At 41.3% G+C, this 17,333-nt stretch overlaps 1 protein-coding gene across 1 annotated transcript in view; it reads left to right on the top strand.

Annotated features, from left to right (window-relative positions):
- TTN (titin) overlaps positions 1–17,333 on the top strand; it is a 240,837-nt gene that overhangs the window by 195,581 nt on the left and 27,923 nt on the right. The window contains exon 283 of the mRNA XM_042784452.1: positions 43–17,148. Within this exon, the coding sequence (XP_042640386.1) occupies positions 43–17,148 (17,106 nt within the window). The remainder of the gene's footprint in view (positions 1–42; positions 17,149–17,333) is intronic.

Below are 17,333 nucleotides of genomic sequence, written 5' to 3'. Positions count from 1 at the left end.
TGTAATGTAATGTAATGTTTTATCTTTTTCCTAATTTTTCAGACCCACCAGGTCCACCTGCAAATCCAAGAGTGACTGATACTACAAAGACAAGTGCATCTTTAGCCTGGGGCAAGCCCCATTATGATGGCGGTCTTGACATCATTGGCTATATAGTAGAGCATCAAAAGGAAGGAGAAGAAGAATGGATAAAAGACACAACAGGGACTGCTTTAAGAATCACTCAGTTTGTTGTTGCTCATCTGCAGACAGGAGCCAAATACAATTTCAGAATCTCTGCCATGAATGCCATGGGTGTCGGTGAACCAGCAATAATTCCCAGTGTGGAAATCAAAGACCGGGAAGAGATTCCTGACTTTGAATTAGATGCTGAGCTAAGAAGAACGCTTGTTGTAAGAGCTGGATTAACTATTCGGATTTTTGTGCCAATTAAAGGACGTCCAACTCCAGAAGTTACATGGACAAAAGATGGTGTTTCACTCAAAGGACGTGCCAGTATTGAAAATACAGACTCTTTTACACTCTTGATTGTCACAGAATGCACCCGATATGATGCAGGAAAATACTTAATGACTCTTGAAAATGCTGCTGGTAAGAAGACTGGCTTTGTAAATGTAAAAGTCTTGGATACACCAGGTCCACCAATAAACCTTAAACCTAGAGAAATAACCAAGGATAGCATCACCCTCCAATGGGATATGCCTCTGATAGATGGTGGTTCACGTATAACAAACTATATTGTTGAGAAACGTGAATCGACTCGGAAGGCATATTCAACAGTCACAACCAACTGCCAGAAGTGTTCCTTCAGGATTCCTAATTTGACTGAGGGGTGTGAATACTATTTCAGAGTGCTGGCTGAAAATGAGTATGGTATTGGTGAACCAGCTGAAACTGCAGAACCGGTAAGAGCTTCTGAGGCACCATCCCCACCTGAAAGCCTTAATATTATGGATGTAACACGGAACTCAGTTAGCCTGGCTTGGCCAAAACCAGAACATGATGGTGGCAGCAAGATCACTGGGTATGTAATTGAAGCACAGAGAAAAGGAACAAACCAGTGGGCACACATCACCACTGTAAAAACACTAGACTGTGTAGTAAAGAATCTAACTGAAAATGAAGAGTATACTTTCCAGGTTATGGCAGTTAACAGTGCTGGAAGAAGTGCCCCAAGAGAAAGCAGGCCAGTTATTATCAAAGAGCAAACAATGCTACCAGAGTTTGACCTCCGTGGTATCTACCAAAAAACAGTCATTGCCAAAGCTGGTGACAATATCAAGATTGAAATCCCTGTGCTTGGTCGTCCAAGGCCTACTGTGACTTGGAAAAAAGAAGATCAGATACTTAAGCAAACCCAAAGGGTAAATTATGAAAATACCGCAACTGCAACCATACTAACCATCAATGAATGTAAACGAAGTGATAGTGGTCAATATCCACTGTCAGCTAAAAATATTGTTGGAGAAGTTAGTGAAGTGATCACAGTTCAGGTTCATGACATACCTGGACCTCCTACTGGACCAATCAAATTTGATGAAATTTCATCTGACTATGTAACATTCTCATGGGATCCTCCTTTGAATGATGGTGGTGTACCAATAAGTAACTATGTTGTAGAAATGCGTCAAACTGACAGTACCACATGGACTGAATTGGCAACTACAGTGATACGTACCACATTTAAAGCCATTCGTCTTACCACTGGAGTTGAGTATCAGTTCCGTGTTAAAGCTCAAAACAGATATGGAATCGGTCCAGCCATTACTTCAGAATCTGTAGTTGCCAACTACCCATTTAAGGTACCTGGGCCTCCTGGAACTCCTCAGGTGATTGCAGTCACCAAAGAAACTATGACCATTAGCTGGAATGAGCCAGTTACTGATGGTGGAAGCCCAATTCTGGGATATCACGTTGAAAGAAAAGAAAGAAATAGCATTCTTTGGCAGACTGTAAGTAAAATGCTGGTATCAGGCAATATCTTTAAATCAACTGGACTTACTGATGGCATTGCATATGAATTCCGTGTTATAGCAGAAAATCTGGCTGGGAAAAGTAAGCCAAGCAAGCCATCTGAGCCTGTGTTTGCCTTAGACCCGATAGATCCACCTGGTAAGCCAATACCTCTGAACATTACAAGGCATGCAGTTACACTGAAGTGGACTAAACCAGAATATAATGGAGGTTTTAAGATAACTGGCTATACCGTTGAAAAAAGAGACCTTCCTAATGGCCGTTGGCTGAAGGCTAATTTCAGCAATATACTAGAGACTGAATTCACTGTAAGTGGTTTGACAGAAGATGCTGCCTATGAATTCCGTGTGATTGCTAGGAATGCTGGCGGGGCTGTTAGTCAGCCCTCTGAGTCGTCAGATGCAATAACTTGTAGAGATGACATTGAAGCACCAAAGATAAGGGTGGATGCTAAATACAAAGACACTTTAGTGCTGAAAGCAGGTGAAGTTTTCAGACTTGAGGCTGATGTTTCAGGCCGCCCTCCACCAACTATGACATGGACAAAAGGAGAAAAAGAACTTGAAGACACAGCAAAATTGGAAATAAAAATAGCAGATTTCTCTACTGTTCTTATCAATAAAGATTCTTCAAGAAGAGATGGTGGAGCCTATACACTTACTGCAACAAATCCTGGTGGCTTTGCCAAGCATATTTTCAATGTTAAAGTTCTTGATAGACCTGGTCCCCCAGAAGGGCCTTTGGCTGTGTCTGAAGTCACTGCAGAAAAATGTGTACTGTCATGGCTACCTCCACTGGATGATGGAGGAGCAAAGATTGACCATTATGTGGTTGAAAAACGTGAAACCAGTAGATTGGCATGGACAGCTGTAGCCACTGAAGTTCCACTAACTAAATTGAAGGTTACTAAACTGTTGAAGGGCAACGAGTATGTGTTCCGTGTTATGGCTGTTAACAAATACGGAGTTGGTGAGCCTCTGGAATCAGATCCTGTTCTTGCAGTAAATCCATATGTTCCACCTGATCCACCTAAAACACCTGAAGTTACAGCAATTACAAAAGATTCTATGGTTGTCTGTTGGGGACATCCTGATTCTGATGGTGGGAGCCCAATAACTAACTATATTGTGGAACGCCGAGACAGGGCTGGTCTACGGTGGGTGAAATGTAACAAACGGGTTGTTACTGACTTACGTTATAAAGTGTCCGGACTGACAGAAGGTCATGAATATGAATACAGAGTCATGGCTGAAAATGCTGCTGGAGTCAGTGAGCCAAGCCCAACCAGTCCATTCTATAAAGCTTGTGATACTGTATTTAAGCCTGGTCCCCCAGGTAATCCTCGTGTTTTGGATAGCAGCAAGTCCTCAATTACAATAGCATGGAACAAACCAATATATGACGGTGGTTCAGAGATCACAGGTTACATGGTTGAGATCGCACTACCTGAAGAAGATGAGTGGAAGATTGTAACTCCACCAGCAGGCCTAAAAGCCACTTCTTTTACCATCACTGACCTGAAAGAAAATCAAGAGTATAAAATACGGATATATGCTATGAACTCTGAAGGTCTTGGAGAACCTGCTCTTGTTCCTGGGACTCCAAAAGCTGAAGAAAGAATGCTACCTCCTGAGATTGAACTTGATGCAGAACTACGTAAAGTTGTCACTATTAGAGCCTGCTGTACTCTAAGGCTCTTTGTCCCAATTAAAGGAAGACCAGCACCAGAAGTAAAATGGACAAGAGAACATGGGGAATCTTTGGATAGAGCGAGCATTGAATCAACAAGCTCTTACACTCTACTTATTGTTGAAAATGTAAATAGATTTGACAGTGGCAAATACATACTGACAATTGAAAACAGCTCAGGTAGTAAATCAGCATTTGTGAATGTCAGAGTTCTTGATACCCCAGGGGCACCTCAAGATTTGAAAATAAAAGAAGTTACAAAATCATCAGTTACACTCACATGGGAGCCTCCTCTCATAGATGGTGGCTCTAAAATAAAAAATTACATTGTTGAAAAGCGTGAATCAACAAGAAAAGCTTATTCAACTGTTAATGCAAATTGCCACAAGACCAGCTGGAAAGTTGATTCACTGCAAGAAGGCTGCAACTACTACTTCAGAGTCCTAGCTGAAAATGAGTATGGAATAGGCCTTCCAGTTGAAACTTCAGAATCTGTAAAAGTATCAGAAAGACCACTTCCACCAGGGAAAATAACTTTGTTGGATGTGACAAGAAACAGCGTGTCCTTATCTTGGGAAAAACCTGAACATGACGGTGGTAGCAGAATTCTGGGCTACATTGTAGAAATGCAAAGCAAAGGCAGTGAAAAGTGGTCAACTTGTGCTACAGTAAAAGTTACTGAAGCCACAATCACAGGATTGATCCAAGGTGAAGAATATACCTTCCGTGTTTCAGCTCAGAATGAGAAAGGTATCAGTGATCCTCGCCAGCTGGGTATACCAGTTGTTGCAAAAGATCTTGTGATTCCACCAGCTTTCAAACTACTGTTTACCACTTTCAGTGTTCTAGCTGGAGAGGACTTAAAGGTTGATGTTCCTTTTGTCGGTCGACCCAAACCAGCAGTGTTTTGGCATAAAGATGATGTGGCACTAAAGCAAACTACAAGAGTAAATGCAGAAAGTTCAGAAAACAACACAGTGTTAACAATAAAAGAAGCATGCAGAGAAGATGTGGGGTCATATTTAGTTAAACTTACAAACTCTGCAGGTGAAGCAACTGAGACCTTAAATATTGTTGTCCTTGACAAACCAGGACCTCCAACTGGACCAGTAAAAGTAGATGAAGTAACAGCAGATAGTATTACTATTTCCTGGGAACCACCCAAATATGATGGCGGTAGCTCTATCAATAATTACATTGTAGAAAAAAGAGACACTTCCACCACCACATGGCAGATCGTGTCAGCTACTGTTGCAAGAATAACTATAAAGGCATGTCGGTTAAAAACTGGCTGCGAATATCAGTTCAGAATTGCAGCTGAGAACAGATATGGGAAGAGTACCTATCTCACTTCAGAACCAATCATAGCCCAGTACCCATTTAAAGTTCCCGGTCCACCTGGAACACCTTTTGTAACAAATGTCTCAAAAGACAGTATGGTGGTACAATGGAATGAACCAGTCAATGATGGTGGTAGCAAGATCATTGGGTATCACTTGGAGCGTAAAGAAAGAAACAGCATTCTCTGGGCTAAACTGAATAAAACACCTATTCCGGATACCAAATTTAAGACAACTGGCCTTGAGGAAGGTCTTGAATATGAGTTCAGAGTTTATGCAGAAAACATAGTGGGCATTGGAAAGGCAAGTAGAGCATCTGAATGCTATACTGCACATGACCCATGTGACCCTCCAGGTCGTCCAGAACCTATAATTGTCACAAGAAGCTCAGTAACACTTCAGTGGAAGAAACCTGTATATGATGGTGGAAGTAAGATCACAGGCTATATTGTTGAAAAGAAGGAGCTACCTGATGGTCGCTGGATGAAAGCAAGCTTTACAAATGTCATCGATACCCAGTTTGAAGTAACTGGTCTAGTTGAAAACCAGAGGTATGAGTTCCGTGTTATAGCACGAAATGCTGCAGGTGTTTTCAGTGAACCATCTGAGAGCTCAGGGGCAATTACAGCAAGAGATGAAGTAGAACCACCTCATATTAGTATGGATCCAAAATACAAAGACACCATTGTAGTGCATGCTGGTGAGTCATTCAAGCTTGATGCTGATGTTCATGGCAAACCAATACCTTCCATTCAGTGGTTAAAAGGTGACCGTGAGCTGACAAACACTGCTCGAATGGAAATAAAAAGCACTGATTTTGCAACAAGCCTTAGCGTGAAGGAAGCCATTAGAGTAGACAGTGGCCAGTATGTACTACTGGCAAAGAACGTTGCAGGTGAAAAGAAAGTTCCTGTTAACGTGAAAGTTCTTGATAGACCTGGACCACCAGAAGGACCTGTTGAGATTACAGGAGTTACTGCTGAAAAATGTATGCTGTCATGGAAACCTCCACTACAAGATGGTGGTAGTGATATTTCACATTACGTTGTAGAAAAAAGGGAAACCAGTCGCTTGGTGTGGACTGTTGTTGATTCAAATGTGCAAACCCTAAATTGCAAAGTTACAAAACTTTTAGAAGGTAATGAATATGTTTTCCGTATCATGGCGGTAAATAAATATGGCATTGGTGAACCGCTTGAGTCTGAACCAGTACTCGCAAAGAACCCATTTGTAGTGCCACTTCCACCGAAGGCACCAGAAGTCACAGCCATTACCAAGGATTCTATGATAGTTGTATGGGAAAGGCCAGCCTCAGATGGTGGTAGTGAAATCCTAGGCTATGTCCTTGAAAAACGAGATAAGGAAGGTATTCGCTGGACAAGATGCAACAAACGCCTGATAAGTGAACTGCGATACAGAGTGACTGGGCTTATAGAAAATCATGATTACGAGTACAGAGTTTCAGCTGAAAATGCTGCTGGTCTTAGTGAACCAAGCCCACCTTCTACTTACTACAAAGCATGTGATCCTATTTACAAGCCAGGTCCACCCAATAATCCTAAAGTTGTGGATGTTACTAGATCTTCAGTTTTCCTTTCATGGAGTAAACCTATCTATGATGGTGGCTCTGAAATTCAGGGATACATTGTGGAAAAATGTGATGTAAGTGACGGTGAATGGGCAATTTGTACCCCTCCAACCGGAATTAAGAATACTCACATGGAAGTAGAAAAATTAGTGGAAAAACATGAATACAAATTCCGCATATGTGCAGTTAATAAAGCAGGAGTTGGAGAGCATGCAGATGTTCCTGGTTCTGTTATTGTAGAAGAAAAGATGGAGGCACCAGACCTTGACCTTGACATGGAATTAAGGAAGATTGTAAATGTGAGGGCAGGAGGTTCCCTAAGACTATTTGTTCCCATCCGAGGTCGTCCAACACCTGAAGTAAAATGGGGTAAAATGGATGGTGAGATCAGAGAGGCAGCTGTTATTGATACCACTAGCAGCTTTACTTCCCTTGTTCTAGACAACGTTAACAGATTTGACACTGGAAAGTATACTCTGACTTTAGAAAACAGCAGTGGAACAAAGTCTGCCTTTGTCAGTGTAAGAGTACTGGATACCCCAAGTGCACCTGTTAATTTAAAAATCAGAGAGATCACTAAAGACTCTGTTTCACTTTCATGGGAACCTCCTCTCTTAGATGGTGGAGCAAAAATAAAGAATTACATTATTGAAAAGCGTGAAGCAACAAGAAAGGCATATGCAGCTGTTGTAACAAACTGCCACAAGACTTCATGGAAAATAGATCAACTTCAGGAGGGCTGCTATTACTTCTTTAGAATCTCTGCTGAGAATGAATATGGAATTGGCCTCCCTGCGGAAACCAGTGACCCAATTAAAGTTGCTGAAGTTCCACAGCCTCCTGGGAAAATAACAGTGGATGATGTCACAAGAAACAGTGTCTCACTAAGCTGGGCAAAACCTGAACATGATGGTGGCAGCAAAATCATACAATACATTGTTGAAATGCAAGCAAAAGGTAGTGAGAAGTGGTCAGAGTGTGCTCGTGTAAAAACACTTGAAGCAGTTATTACCAACCTAACTCAAGGGGAAGAATATCTTTTTAGAGTAATGGCTGTAAATGAAAAGGGTAAGAGTGATCCTAGAGCACTTGCAGTTCCAATAGTTGCCAAAGATCTGGTAATTGAACCTGATGTAAGACCTGCTTTTCACAGTTATAGTATCCAAGTGGGACAAGATCTGAAAGTCGAAGTACCAATTGCAGGTCGACCTAAACCAACTGTTACCTGGGTAAAAGATGGCCAGCCATTAAGGCAGACAACAAGAGTCAATGTTAGCGATTTGACTGACCTCACTACATTGAATATTAAAGAAACTAGCAAAGAGGACAGTGGAACTTATGAAATCACTGTGGCTAATATTGTTGGGCAAAAGTCTGCCTCTGTTGAAATTATAACTCTAGATAAACCTGACCCTCCAGTAGGACCCGTGAAGTTTGATGAAATAAGTGCAGAAAGCATTACCCTATCATGGAATCCCCCAGTATACACAGGAGGCTGCCAAATCACCAACTATGTTGTTCACAAAAGAGATACAACCACCACTATATGGGAAACAGTTTCGGCTACTGTTGCAAGAACTACACTGAAGGTGGCTAAACTGAAAACTGGCTCAGAATACCAATTCAGAATATTTGCTGAGAACAGGTATGGGCAAAGCTTTGCATTGGAATCTACACCAGTCGTAGCACAGTACCCCTACAAGGAACCAGGACCTCCTGGCACACCATCTGTGACAACAGTTACAAAGGACTCTATGGTCGTACAGTGGCATGAACCAATAAATGATGGTGGCAGTAGAGTGTTGGGATACCATCTTGAGAGAAAGGAGAAAAACAGCATTTTATGGACTAAAGTGAACAAGACTATTATTCAGGACACAAGTTTTAAGACAACTAACCTTGAAGAAGGAATTGAATATGAGTTTCGAGTTTCTGCAGAAAATATTGTTGGTGTAGGCAAAACAAGTAAAGTTTCTGAGTGCTATGTAGCTCGCGACCCATGTGATCCTCCAGGTCGCCCAGAAGCTATAATAATAAAAAGAAGCTCTATTACTCTACAGTGGACCAAACCACAATATGATGGTGGAAGTAAGATTACTGGTTATATTGTTGAGAAACGTGACTTACCAGATGGTCGCTGGATGAAAGCTAGCTTCACAAATATCATTGAAACTCTGTTCACTGTAACAGGGCTTACTGAAGACCAAAGATATGAATTTAGAGTAATTGCAAAGAATGCTGCAGGTACAATAAGCAAACCTTCTGACAGTACAGGACCAATAACAGCAAGGGATGAAGTTGAACTTCCACGAATTTCAATGGATCCGAAGTACAAAGACACAGTTGTTGTAAATGCTGGTGAAACATTCAGACTTGAGGCTGACGTTCATGGAAAACCACTACCAACCATTAAGTGGTACAAAGGAGACAAAGAGCTTGAGGAAACTGCTAGATATGAAATAAAGAACACGGATTTCAGTGCATTAATAGTTGTGAAAGATGCTGTTAGGGTTGATGGTGGACAGTACATTCTGGAAGCCTCTAATGTTGCAGGGACAAAGACAGTACCAGTAAACGTAAAAGTCCTGGACAGGCCAGGACCCCCAGAGGGCCCAGTCCAAGTGACAGGAGTTACAGCTGAAAAATGTTCATTGGCATGGGCTCCTCCTCTTCATGATGGTGGCAGTGATATTTCTCATTACATTGTAGAGAAAAGAGAAACTAGTCGTCTAGCATGGACTGTTGTTGCTTCAGAGGTTTTACCTACAATGCTGAAAGTAACAAAACTTTTGGAAGGAAATGAATATGTTTTCCGTATTATGGCAGTTAACAAATATGGGGTTGGTGAACCACTAGAATCTGTGCCAGTAATGATGAAAAATCCATTTGTTGTTCCTGGACCACCAAAGGCCTTGGAAATTACTAACATCACAAAGGATTCTATGACTGTCTGCTGGAGTCGGCCAGATAGTGATGGAGGTAGTGAAATCATAGGTTACATTGTAGAAAAGAGAGACCGAGCAGGCATCAGATGGATAAAATGCAATAAACGTCGAATTACAGATTTGCGATTAAGAGTTACAGGATTAACAGAGGATCATGAATATGAATTCAGAGTTTCTGCTGAAAATGCTGCTGGAGTGGGTGAACCAAGCCAAGTTTCTCCTTACTTTAAAGCTTGTGACCCCATGTTCAAGCCTGGACCACCTACAAATGCCCATGTTGTGGATACCACTAAAAGTTCGGTTACACTTGGTTGGAGCAAACCCATTTATGATGGTGGTTGTGAAATCCAGGGATACCTTGTAGAAATCTGTAAAGCAGATGAAGATGAATGGTCACTTGTTACTCCACAAACAGGTGTACGTACCACTCGATTTGAAATCAAAAAACTTACTGAACATCAAGAATATAAGCTACGAGTGTGTGCTCTCAACAAGATTGGTGTAGGAGAGGCTGCATCAGTTCCTGGTACTATTAAACCAGAAGACAAACTTGAAGCTCCAGAGCTTGATATTGACTCAGAGCTAAGGAAAGGGATAGTGGTTAGAGCAGGCGGGTCTGCTAGGATTCACATACCATTCAGGGGACGACCAACACCTGACATCATGTGGTCTCGAGAAGAAGGTGAATTCACAGAAAAAGTTCAGATTGATAAAGGCATAAACTACACACAACTTTCAATTGACAACTGTGATAGAAATGATGCTGGAAAGTACATTCTTAAATTGGAGAACAGCAGTGGTTCTAAATCTGCATTTGTTACAGTAAAAGTCTTGGACACACCAGGACCACCACAAAACTTAGTGGTAAAGGATGTAAAGAAGGATTCTGCTGTATTATCTTGGGAACCACCCATTATCGATGGTGGTGCAAAGGTAAAGAACTATGTAATAGACAAGCGTGAGTCAACCAGGAAGGCGTTTGCAAATGTAAGTGCTAAGTGTGGCAAGACAAGTTTTAAAGTTGAAAATCTTACAGAAGGAGCAATTTATTACTTTAGAGTTATGGCTGAAAATGAATTTGGAATTGGTGTACCAGCTGAAACCACAGATGCTATCAAAGCCTCAGAGCCACCTCTGCCTCCTGGGAAAGTAACACTCACCGATGTGACTCAGAGAAGTGCATCACTTACATGGGAAAAACCTGAACATGATGGAGGTAGCAGAATTTTGGGATACATTGTTGAAATGTTGCCTAAAGGAACAGACAAATGGAGTGTTGTTAGTGAGACCAAAACATGCAATGCAGTTGTGTCTGGTTTAAGTCCAGGACAGGAATATCAATTTCATGTGATTGCCTACAATGAAAAAGGCAAAAGTGATCCCAGAGCACTTGGAATTCCTGTGATAGCTAAAGACTTGACAATTGAGCCAAGTTTCAAACTGATGTTTAATACATACAGTGTACAGGCTGGAGAAGATCTGAAGGTAGAAGTACCATTTATAGGTAGACCTAAACCTACTATTACTTGGACAAAAGATGAGCAGCCACTGAAACAGACAACCAGATTACATATTCAGGATACATCAACATCAACTATCTTACATATTAAAGAAAGCAACAAGGAAGACTTCGGTAAATATACAGTAACAGCAACAAACACAGCAGGTACAGCAACAGAGCACCTGAGCATAATTGTACTGGAAAAGCCTGGTCCACCACGAGGACCTGTCCGCTTTGATGAAGTTAGTGCTGACTTTGTTGTTTTATCGTGGGATCCACCTGATTATACTGGTGGCTGTCAGATAAGCAACTATATAGTAGAAAAGCGTGACACAAGCACTACCACGTGGAGCATTGTATCAGCAACTGTTGCGAGAACAACTATCAAAGCAACAAAACTTAAAACAGGTTCTGAATACCAGTTCAGGATTTCTGCTGAAAATAGATATGGGAAGAGCTCTCCTTTGGATTCTAAACCAGTTGTTGTGCAATACCCCTACAAGGTGCCTGGGCCACCTGGAACCCCATTTGTAACAGCAGCTTCCAAAGACCATATGATTGTACAGTGGCATGAACCAGTTAATGATGGAGGAAGCAAAGTTCTTGGCTACCATCTTGAACGTAAAGACAAGAACAGCATTCTTTGGACAAAACAGAACAAGTCACTTATTGCAGACACCAAATATAAAACAGATGGCCTTGAAGAAGGTCTTGAGTATGAGTTTAGAGTTTCTGCTGAAAACATCGTTGGCATTGGCAAAGTCAGCAAAGTATCAGAATTGTATGTTGCCCGAGATCCTTGTGACCCACCTGGCCGCCCAGAGGCCATTGTTGTTACAAGAAATAACATCACGCTGAAGTGGAAAAAACCAGAATATGATGGTGGAAGTAAAATAACTGGATATATTGTAGAAAAGAAAGAACTACCAGATGGTCGCTGGATGAAAGCCAGCTTTACAAATGTGTTGGAAACAGAATTTACAGTAAGTGGTCTTGTTGAAGACCAACGATATGAATTTAGAGTAATTGCAAGAAATGCAGCAGGTTGCTTGAGTGAACCATCTGAAAGTACAGGGCCCATTACTGCCAGAGATGAAATTGAAGCACCAAGGGCTTCACTGGATCCTAAATACAAAGATGTCATTGTTGTTCATGCTGGAGAAACATTTGTTCTTGAAGCTGACATCCATGGCAAACCTATTCCTGAAATCACATGGTCAAAAGATGGTAAAGACCTTGAAGAAGCAACTGCAAGAATGGAAATTAAATCTACCATTCAGAAAACAATTCTTACTGTCAAAGACTGTATAAGACCAGATGGAGGTCACTATACTCTTAACCTCCGAAATGTTGCTGGAACAAAATCAATACCGATCACTGTAAAAGTGCTTGACAGGCCAGGACCTCCAGAAGGACCTTTGAAGGTTACAGGTGTCACTGCAGAAAAATGCTACTTGGCATGGGCTCCACCTTTGCATGATGGTGGTTCTAGTATCTCACATTATATAATTGAGAAGAGAGAGACAAGCAGGCTTTCATGGACACAAGTAGCAACAGATGTGCAGGCTCTTAACCACAAAGTAACCAGACTCCTTGCTGGCAATGAGTACATTTTCCGTGTGATGGCAGTGAACAAATATGGAACTGGAGAACCCTTGGAATCTGAGCCAATTATGGCTCGTAATCCATACAAACCCCCTGGTCCTCCTTCAACACCTGAAGTTTCAGCAATTACAAAAGATTCTATGGTGGTAACATGGAGTCGCCCAGAAGACAATGGAGGAGCTGAAATTGAAGGTTACATACTTGAAAAACGAGACAAAGATGGTATCCGGTGGACCAAATGCAATAAGAAAAGGCTGACAGACTTGCGATTCAGAGTAACAGGTCTTACTGATGGGCATTTCTATGAATTTAGAGTTTCTGCTGAAAATGCTGCAGGGGTAGGGAAACCCAGTGAGCCATCCATTTTCTATCGTGCTTGTGATGTATTATATCCACCAGGTCCACCAAGCAATCCAAAGGTTACAGACACTTCCAGGTCTTCAGTTTCCCTTGCCTGGAGTAAGCCCATTTATGATGGTGGCGCTCCAGTTAAGGGATATGTAGTAGAAGTAAAAGAAGCTACTGCTGATGAATGGACTACCTGCACCCCACCAACAGGCATACAAGCAAAACAGTTCACTGTAACAAAACTTAAAGAGAACCAGGAGTATAACTTCCGCATCTGTGCCATCAACTCAGAAGGAGTAGGAGAACCTGCTACAATACCTGGTACAGTCATAGCAGCAGAAAAGATTGAACCTCCTGAAATTGAACTTGATGCAGATCTCAGAAAAGTAGTCACTATACGTGCTAGTGGTACATTGCGCCTATTTGTCACCATCAAAGGAAGACCGGAACCTGAAGTTAAATGGGAGAAAGCAGAAGGAACAATTAGTGAGCGAGCTCAGATTGAAGTCACCAGTTCCTATACAATGCTGGTCATTGACAATGTTAATAGATTTGATAGTGGTAGATACAACCTTACTTTAGAGAACAACAGTGGCAAAAAATCAGCCTTTGTTAATGTCAGAGTGCTTGATACACCTAGTGCACCTGTAAACCTGACAATCAGAGAAGTGAAGAAAGATTTTGTAACATTAGCCTGGGAACCGCCACTTATTGATGGTGGAGCTAAAATTACCAACTATATAGTTGAAAAGCGAGAATCCACAAGAAAGGCATATGCCACAGTTACAAACAACTGCACTAAGAATTCTTTCAAAATAACTCAACTACAAGAAGGATGTAGTTATTACTTCCGTGTTCTAGCTGTAAATGAATATGGGGTGGGCTTACCAGCAGAAACACCTGACCCAATTAAGGTTTCTGAACCACCTTCTCCACCTGCAAAGGTTGTTCTTGTTGATGTGACTCGCAACTCTGTTTCAATTAAATGGGAAAAACCAGAGAGTGATGGTGGCAGTAAGATTACTGGTTATGTAGTAGAAATGCAAACAAAAGGAAGTATAAAATGGAGTGCATGTACACAGGTGAAAACATTAGAAGCAACAATAACAGGATTAAGTATGGGAGAAGAGTACAGTTTCAGAGTGATTGCTGTTAATGAAAAGGGAAAAAGTGATCCAAGAGAACTTGGTGTCCCAGTCATTGCAAAAGATATTGAAATCCAGCCATCTGCTGAGCTCCTTTTCAACACTTTCACTGTGAAAGCTGGAGATGATCTTAAGATTGATGTGCCATTCAGAGGGCGACCTCTTCCAGCTGTTACCTGGAAAAAGGATGGGAATCCCTTAAAAGAGACAACCAGAGTAAATGTTCAGACAACAAAGAGTTCAACTTCACTGTCCATCAAGGAAGCTTCAAATGAAGATTTGGGACATTATGAATTACACCTTTCAAATACTGCTGGATCAACAACAGCTTCTTTAACTGTAGTTGTCCTTGACAGACCAGGACCACCAACTGATGTGCATATTGATGAAATTAGCGCTGATAGTGTAACTCTGTCTTGGAAACCTCCAGCATATGATGGTGGGTGCCATATTAGCAATTACATTGTGGAGAAGCGAGAAACTACCACAACAACATGGGATGTAGTATCTGCAGCAGTTGCAAGAACATCAATTAAAGTATCTCGACTAACCACTAGCTCTGAATATCAGTTCCGTATTTGTGCAGAAAACCGCTATGGAAAAAGCACTTACACTAATTCTCCTTCTGTTGTGGCAGAGTATCCATTTAAGCCTCCGGGACCACCTGGAACTCCTCATGTGGCACATGCAACTAAAGCTTTCATGATTGTAACTTGGCAGGTACCAGTTAATGATGGAGGTAGCAGAGTACTAGGATATCACTTGGAGCGTAAAGAAAGAAGCAGCATTCTTTGGACAAAAGTCAACAAGAGCCTTATACCTGATACACAAATGAAAGTTACAGGTCTTGATGAAGGACTGCTGTATGAATATCGTGTATATGCTGAAAACATTGCTGGAATAGGGAAATGCAGTAAATCATGTGAACCAGTTGCTGCAAGAGATCCATGTGATCCTCCTGGCCAACCAGAAGTTACTAATATTACAAGAACATGTGTCTCACTGAAATGGACTAAACCAGAATATGATGGTGGAGCTAAGGTAACAGGATATATTATTGAACGCAGAGAGATACCAGATGGTCGTTGGCTAAAGTGTAATTTTACTAATGTGCAAGAAACATACTTTGACGTAGGTGGACTTACAGAAGACCAGCGATATGAATTCCGTGTGATTGCAAAGAATGCTGCTGGACTCTTCAGTCAGCCATCTGAATCAACTGGACCTGTGACTGTAAAAGATGACGTGGAGGCTCCAAGAATTATGATGGATGCCAAATTCAGGGATGTTGTAGTTGTGAAAGCTGGTGAAGTGTTTAAAGTCAATGCTGATATTGCAGGACGGCCAATACCAGTGATTTCATGGACAAAGGATGGTAAGGAGCTTGAAGGAAAAGCTAGAGTTGAAATAGCCTCAACAGATTACACTACTGCAATAACCATTAAGGACTGTATCCGAGGTGATTCAGGACAGTATGTACTAACATTACAAAATGTTGCAGGAACAAGATCTTTGGCAATTAATTGCAAAGTACTTGATAGACCTGGCCCACCTGCAGGCCCATTAGAAATAAATGGCCTTACTGCTGAAAAGTGCCATTTATCATGGGGACCCCCTCAAGAAAATGGTGGTGCAGATATTGATTATTATATTGTAGAAAAACGTGAGACCAGCAGACTTGCATGGACACTTTGTGAAGCAGAGCTTAGAACAACATCTTGTAAAGTGACAAAACTACTGAAGGGTAATGAGTATATTTTTAGAGTGATGGGAGTTAACAAATACGGTGTTGGTGAGCCTCTAGAAAGTGTTGCTGTCAAAGCCCTAGACCCATTTACAGTTCCAAGTCCACCCACATCTTTAGAGATCACCAGCGTGACCAAAGAGTCAATAACCCTGTGCTGGGCAAGACCCGAGTCTGATGGAGGAAATGAGATCTCTGGCTATGTAATTGAAAGGCGTGAGAAAACTAGCCTAAGATGGATTCGTGTAAACAAAAAGCCAGTTTACGATTTAAGAGTGAAATCATCTGGTCTCCGTGAAGGGTGTGAGTATGAATTCAGGGTTTATGCAGAAAATGCTGCTGGCCTCAGTCTTCCAAGTGAAACGACACAATTGATTCGGGCAGAAGATCCAGTCTTCTTGCCATCTCCCCCATCTAAACCTAAGATTATGGATTCTACAAGATCGACTATCACAATTGGGTGGACCAAGCCACTGTTTGATGGAGGTGCTCCAGTAACCGGATACACAGTTGAATACAAGAAAACTGATGAAACTGACTGGACAACTGCTATTCAGAACTTAAGAGGCACAGAATACATCGTAACTGGGTTAGTATCAGGCTCAGAGTATGTCTTTAGAGTGAAATCCATTAACAAAATTGGTGTCAGTGAACCAAGTGATGTCTCAGAACCTCAAGTGGCAAAGGAAAGAGAAGAAGAACCTGCCTTTGATATTGACAGTGAAATGCGGAAGACTTTAATTGTAAAGGCTGGTGGATCATTCACAATGACTGTTCCTTTCAGAGGCAAACCAGTCCCAAATGTAATGTGGAACAAACCAGACACTGATCTTCGTACACGAGCAAGCATTGATACTTCAGATAATTGCACATCTCTTACTATTGAAAAAGCAACAAGAAACGATTCCGGAAAATACACATTAACATTGCAAAACATCCTGAACACTGCTACCTTGACTTTAATTGTCAAAGTTCTTGATACTCCCGGCCCACCATCTAATATTGTAGCAAAAGATGTAACTAAAGAGTCTGCTGCCTTATCTTGGGATGTTCCTGAAAATGATGGAGGAGCACCTGTAAAGAACTATGTTATTGAAAAACGAGAAGCTAGCAAAAAAGCATGGGTCACTGTGACAAACAATTGTCATCGCCTGTCCTACAAAGTGACTGGCTTGCAAGAAGGTGCCATTTACTACTTCCGAGTTTCTGGAGAAAATGAGTATGGCGTTGGAGTGCCTTCTGAGACCAAGGAGGGAACAAAAATAACAGGTATGCTTTACTAAGAAAAAAATTGTTAATATTTAAAACAATGCATGTTTTAAAATGTTTACTTCAAAATAATATAAAAAGTGTTAAATCTGTTTACAGTAAAAATGATAATTTTGTGGTAGATATGTCTATGCTTTTACAAATGAAAAAGATTTAAGTAATAGCTTGAATTTTAAAATTTTGCT

Source organism: Tyto alba, unplaced genomic scaffold, assembly GCF_018691265.1.
Source record: "Tyto alba isolate M040663 unplaced genomic scaffold, T.alba_DEE_v4.0 Super-Scaffold_7, whole genome shotgun sequence".
NCBI lineage: Eukaryota > Metazoa > Chordata > Aves > Strigiformes > Tytonidae > Tyto > Tyto alba.
Note: the sequence above shows the minus strand (reverse complement) of the source record. Positions and strands in the feature narration are given on the sequence as shown.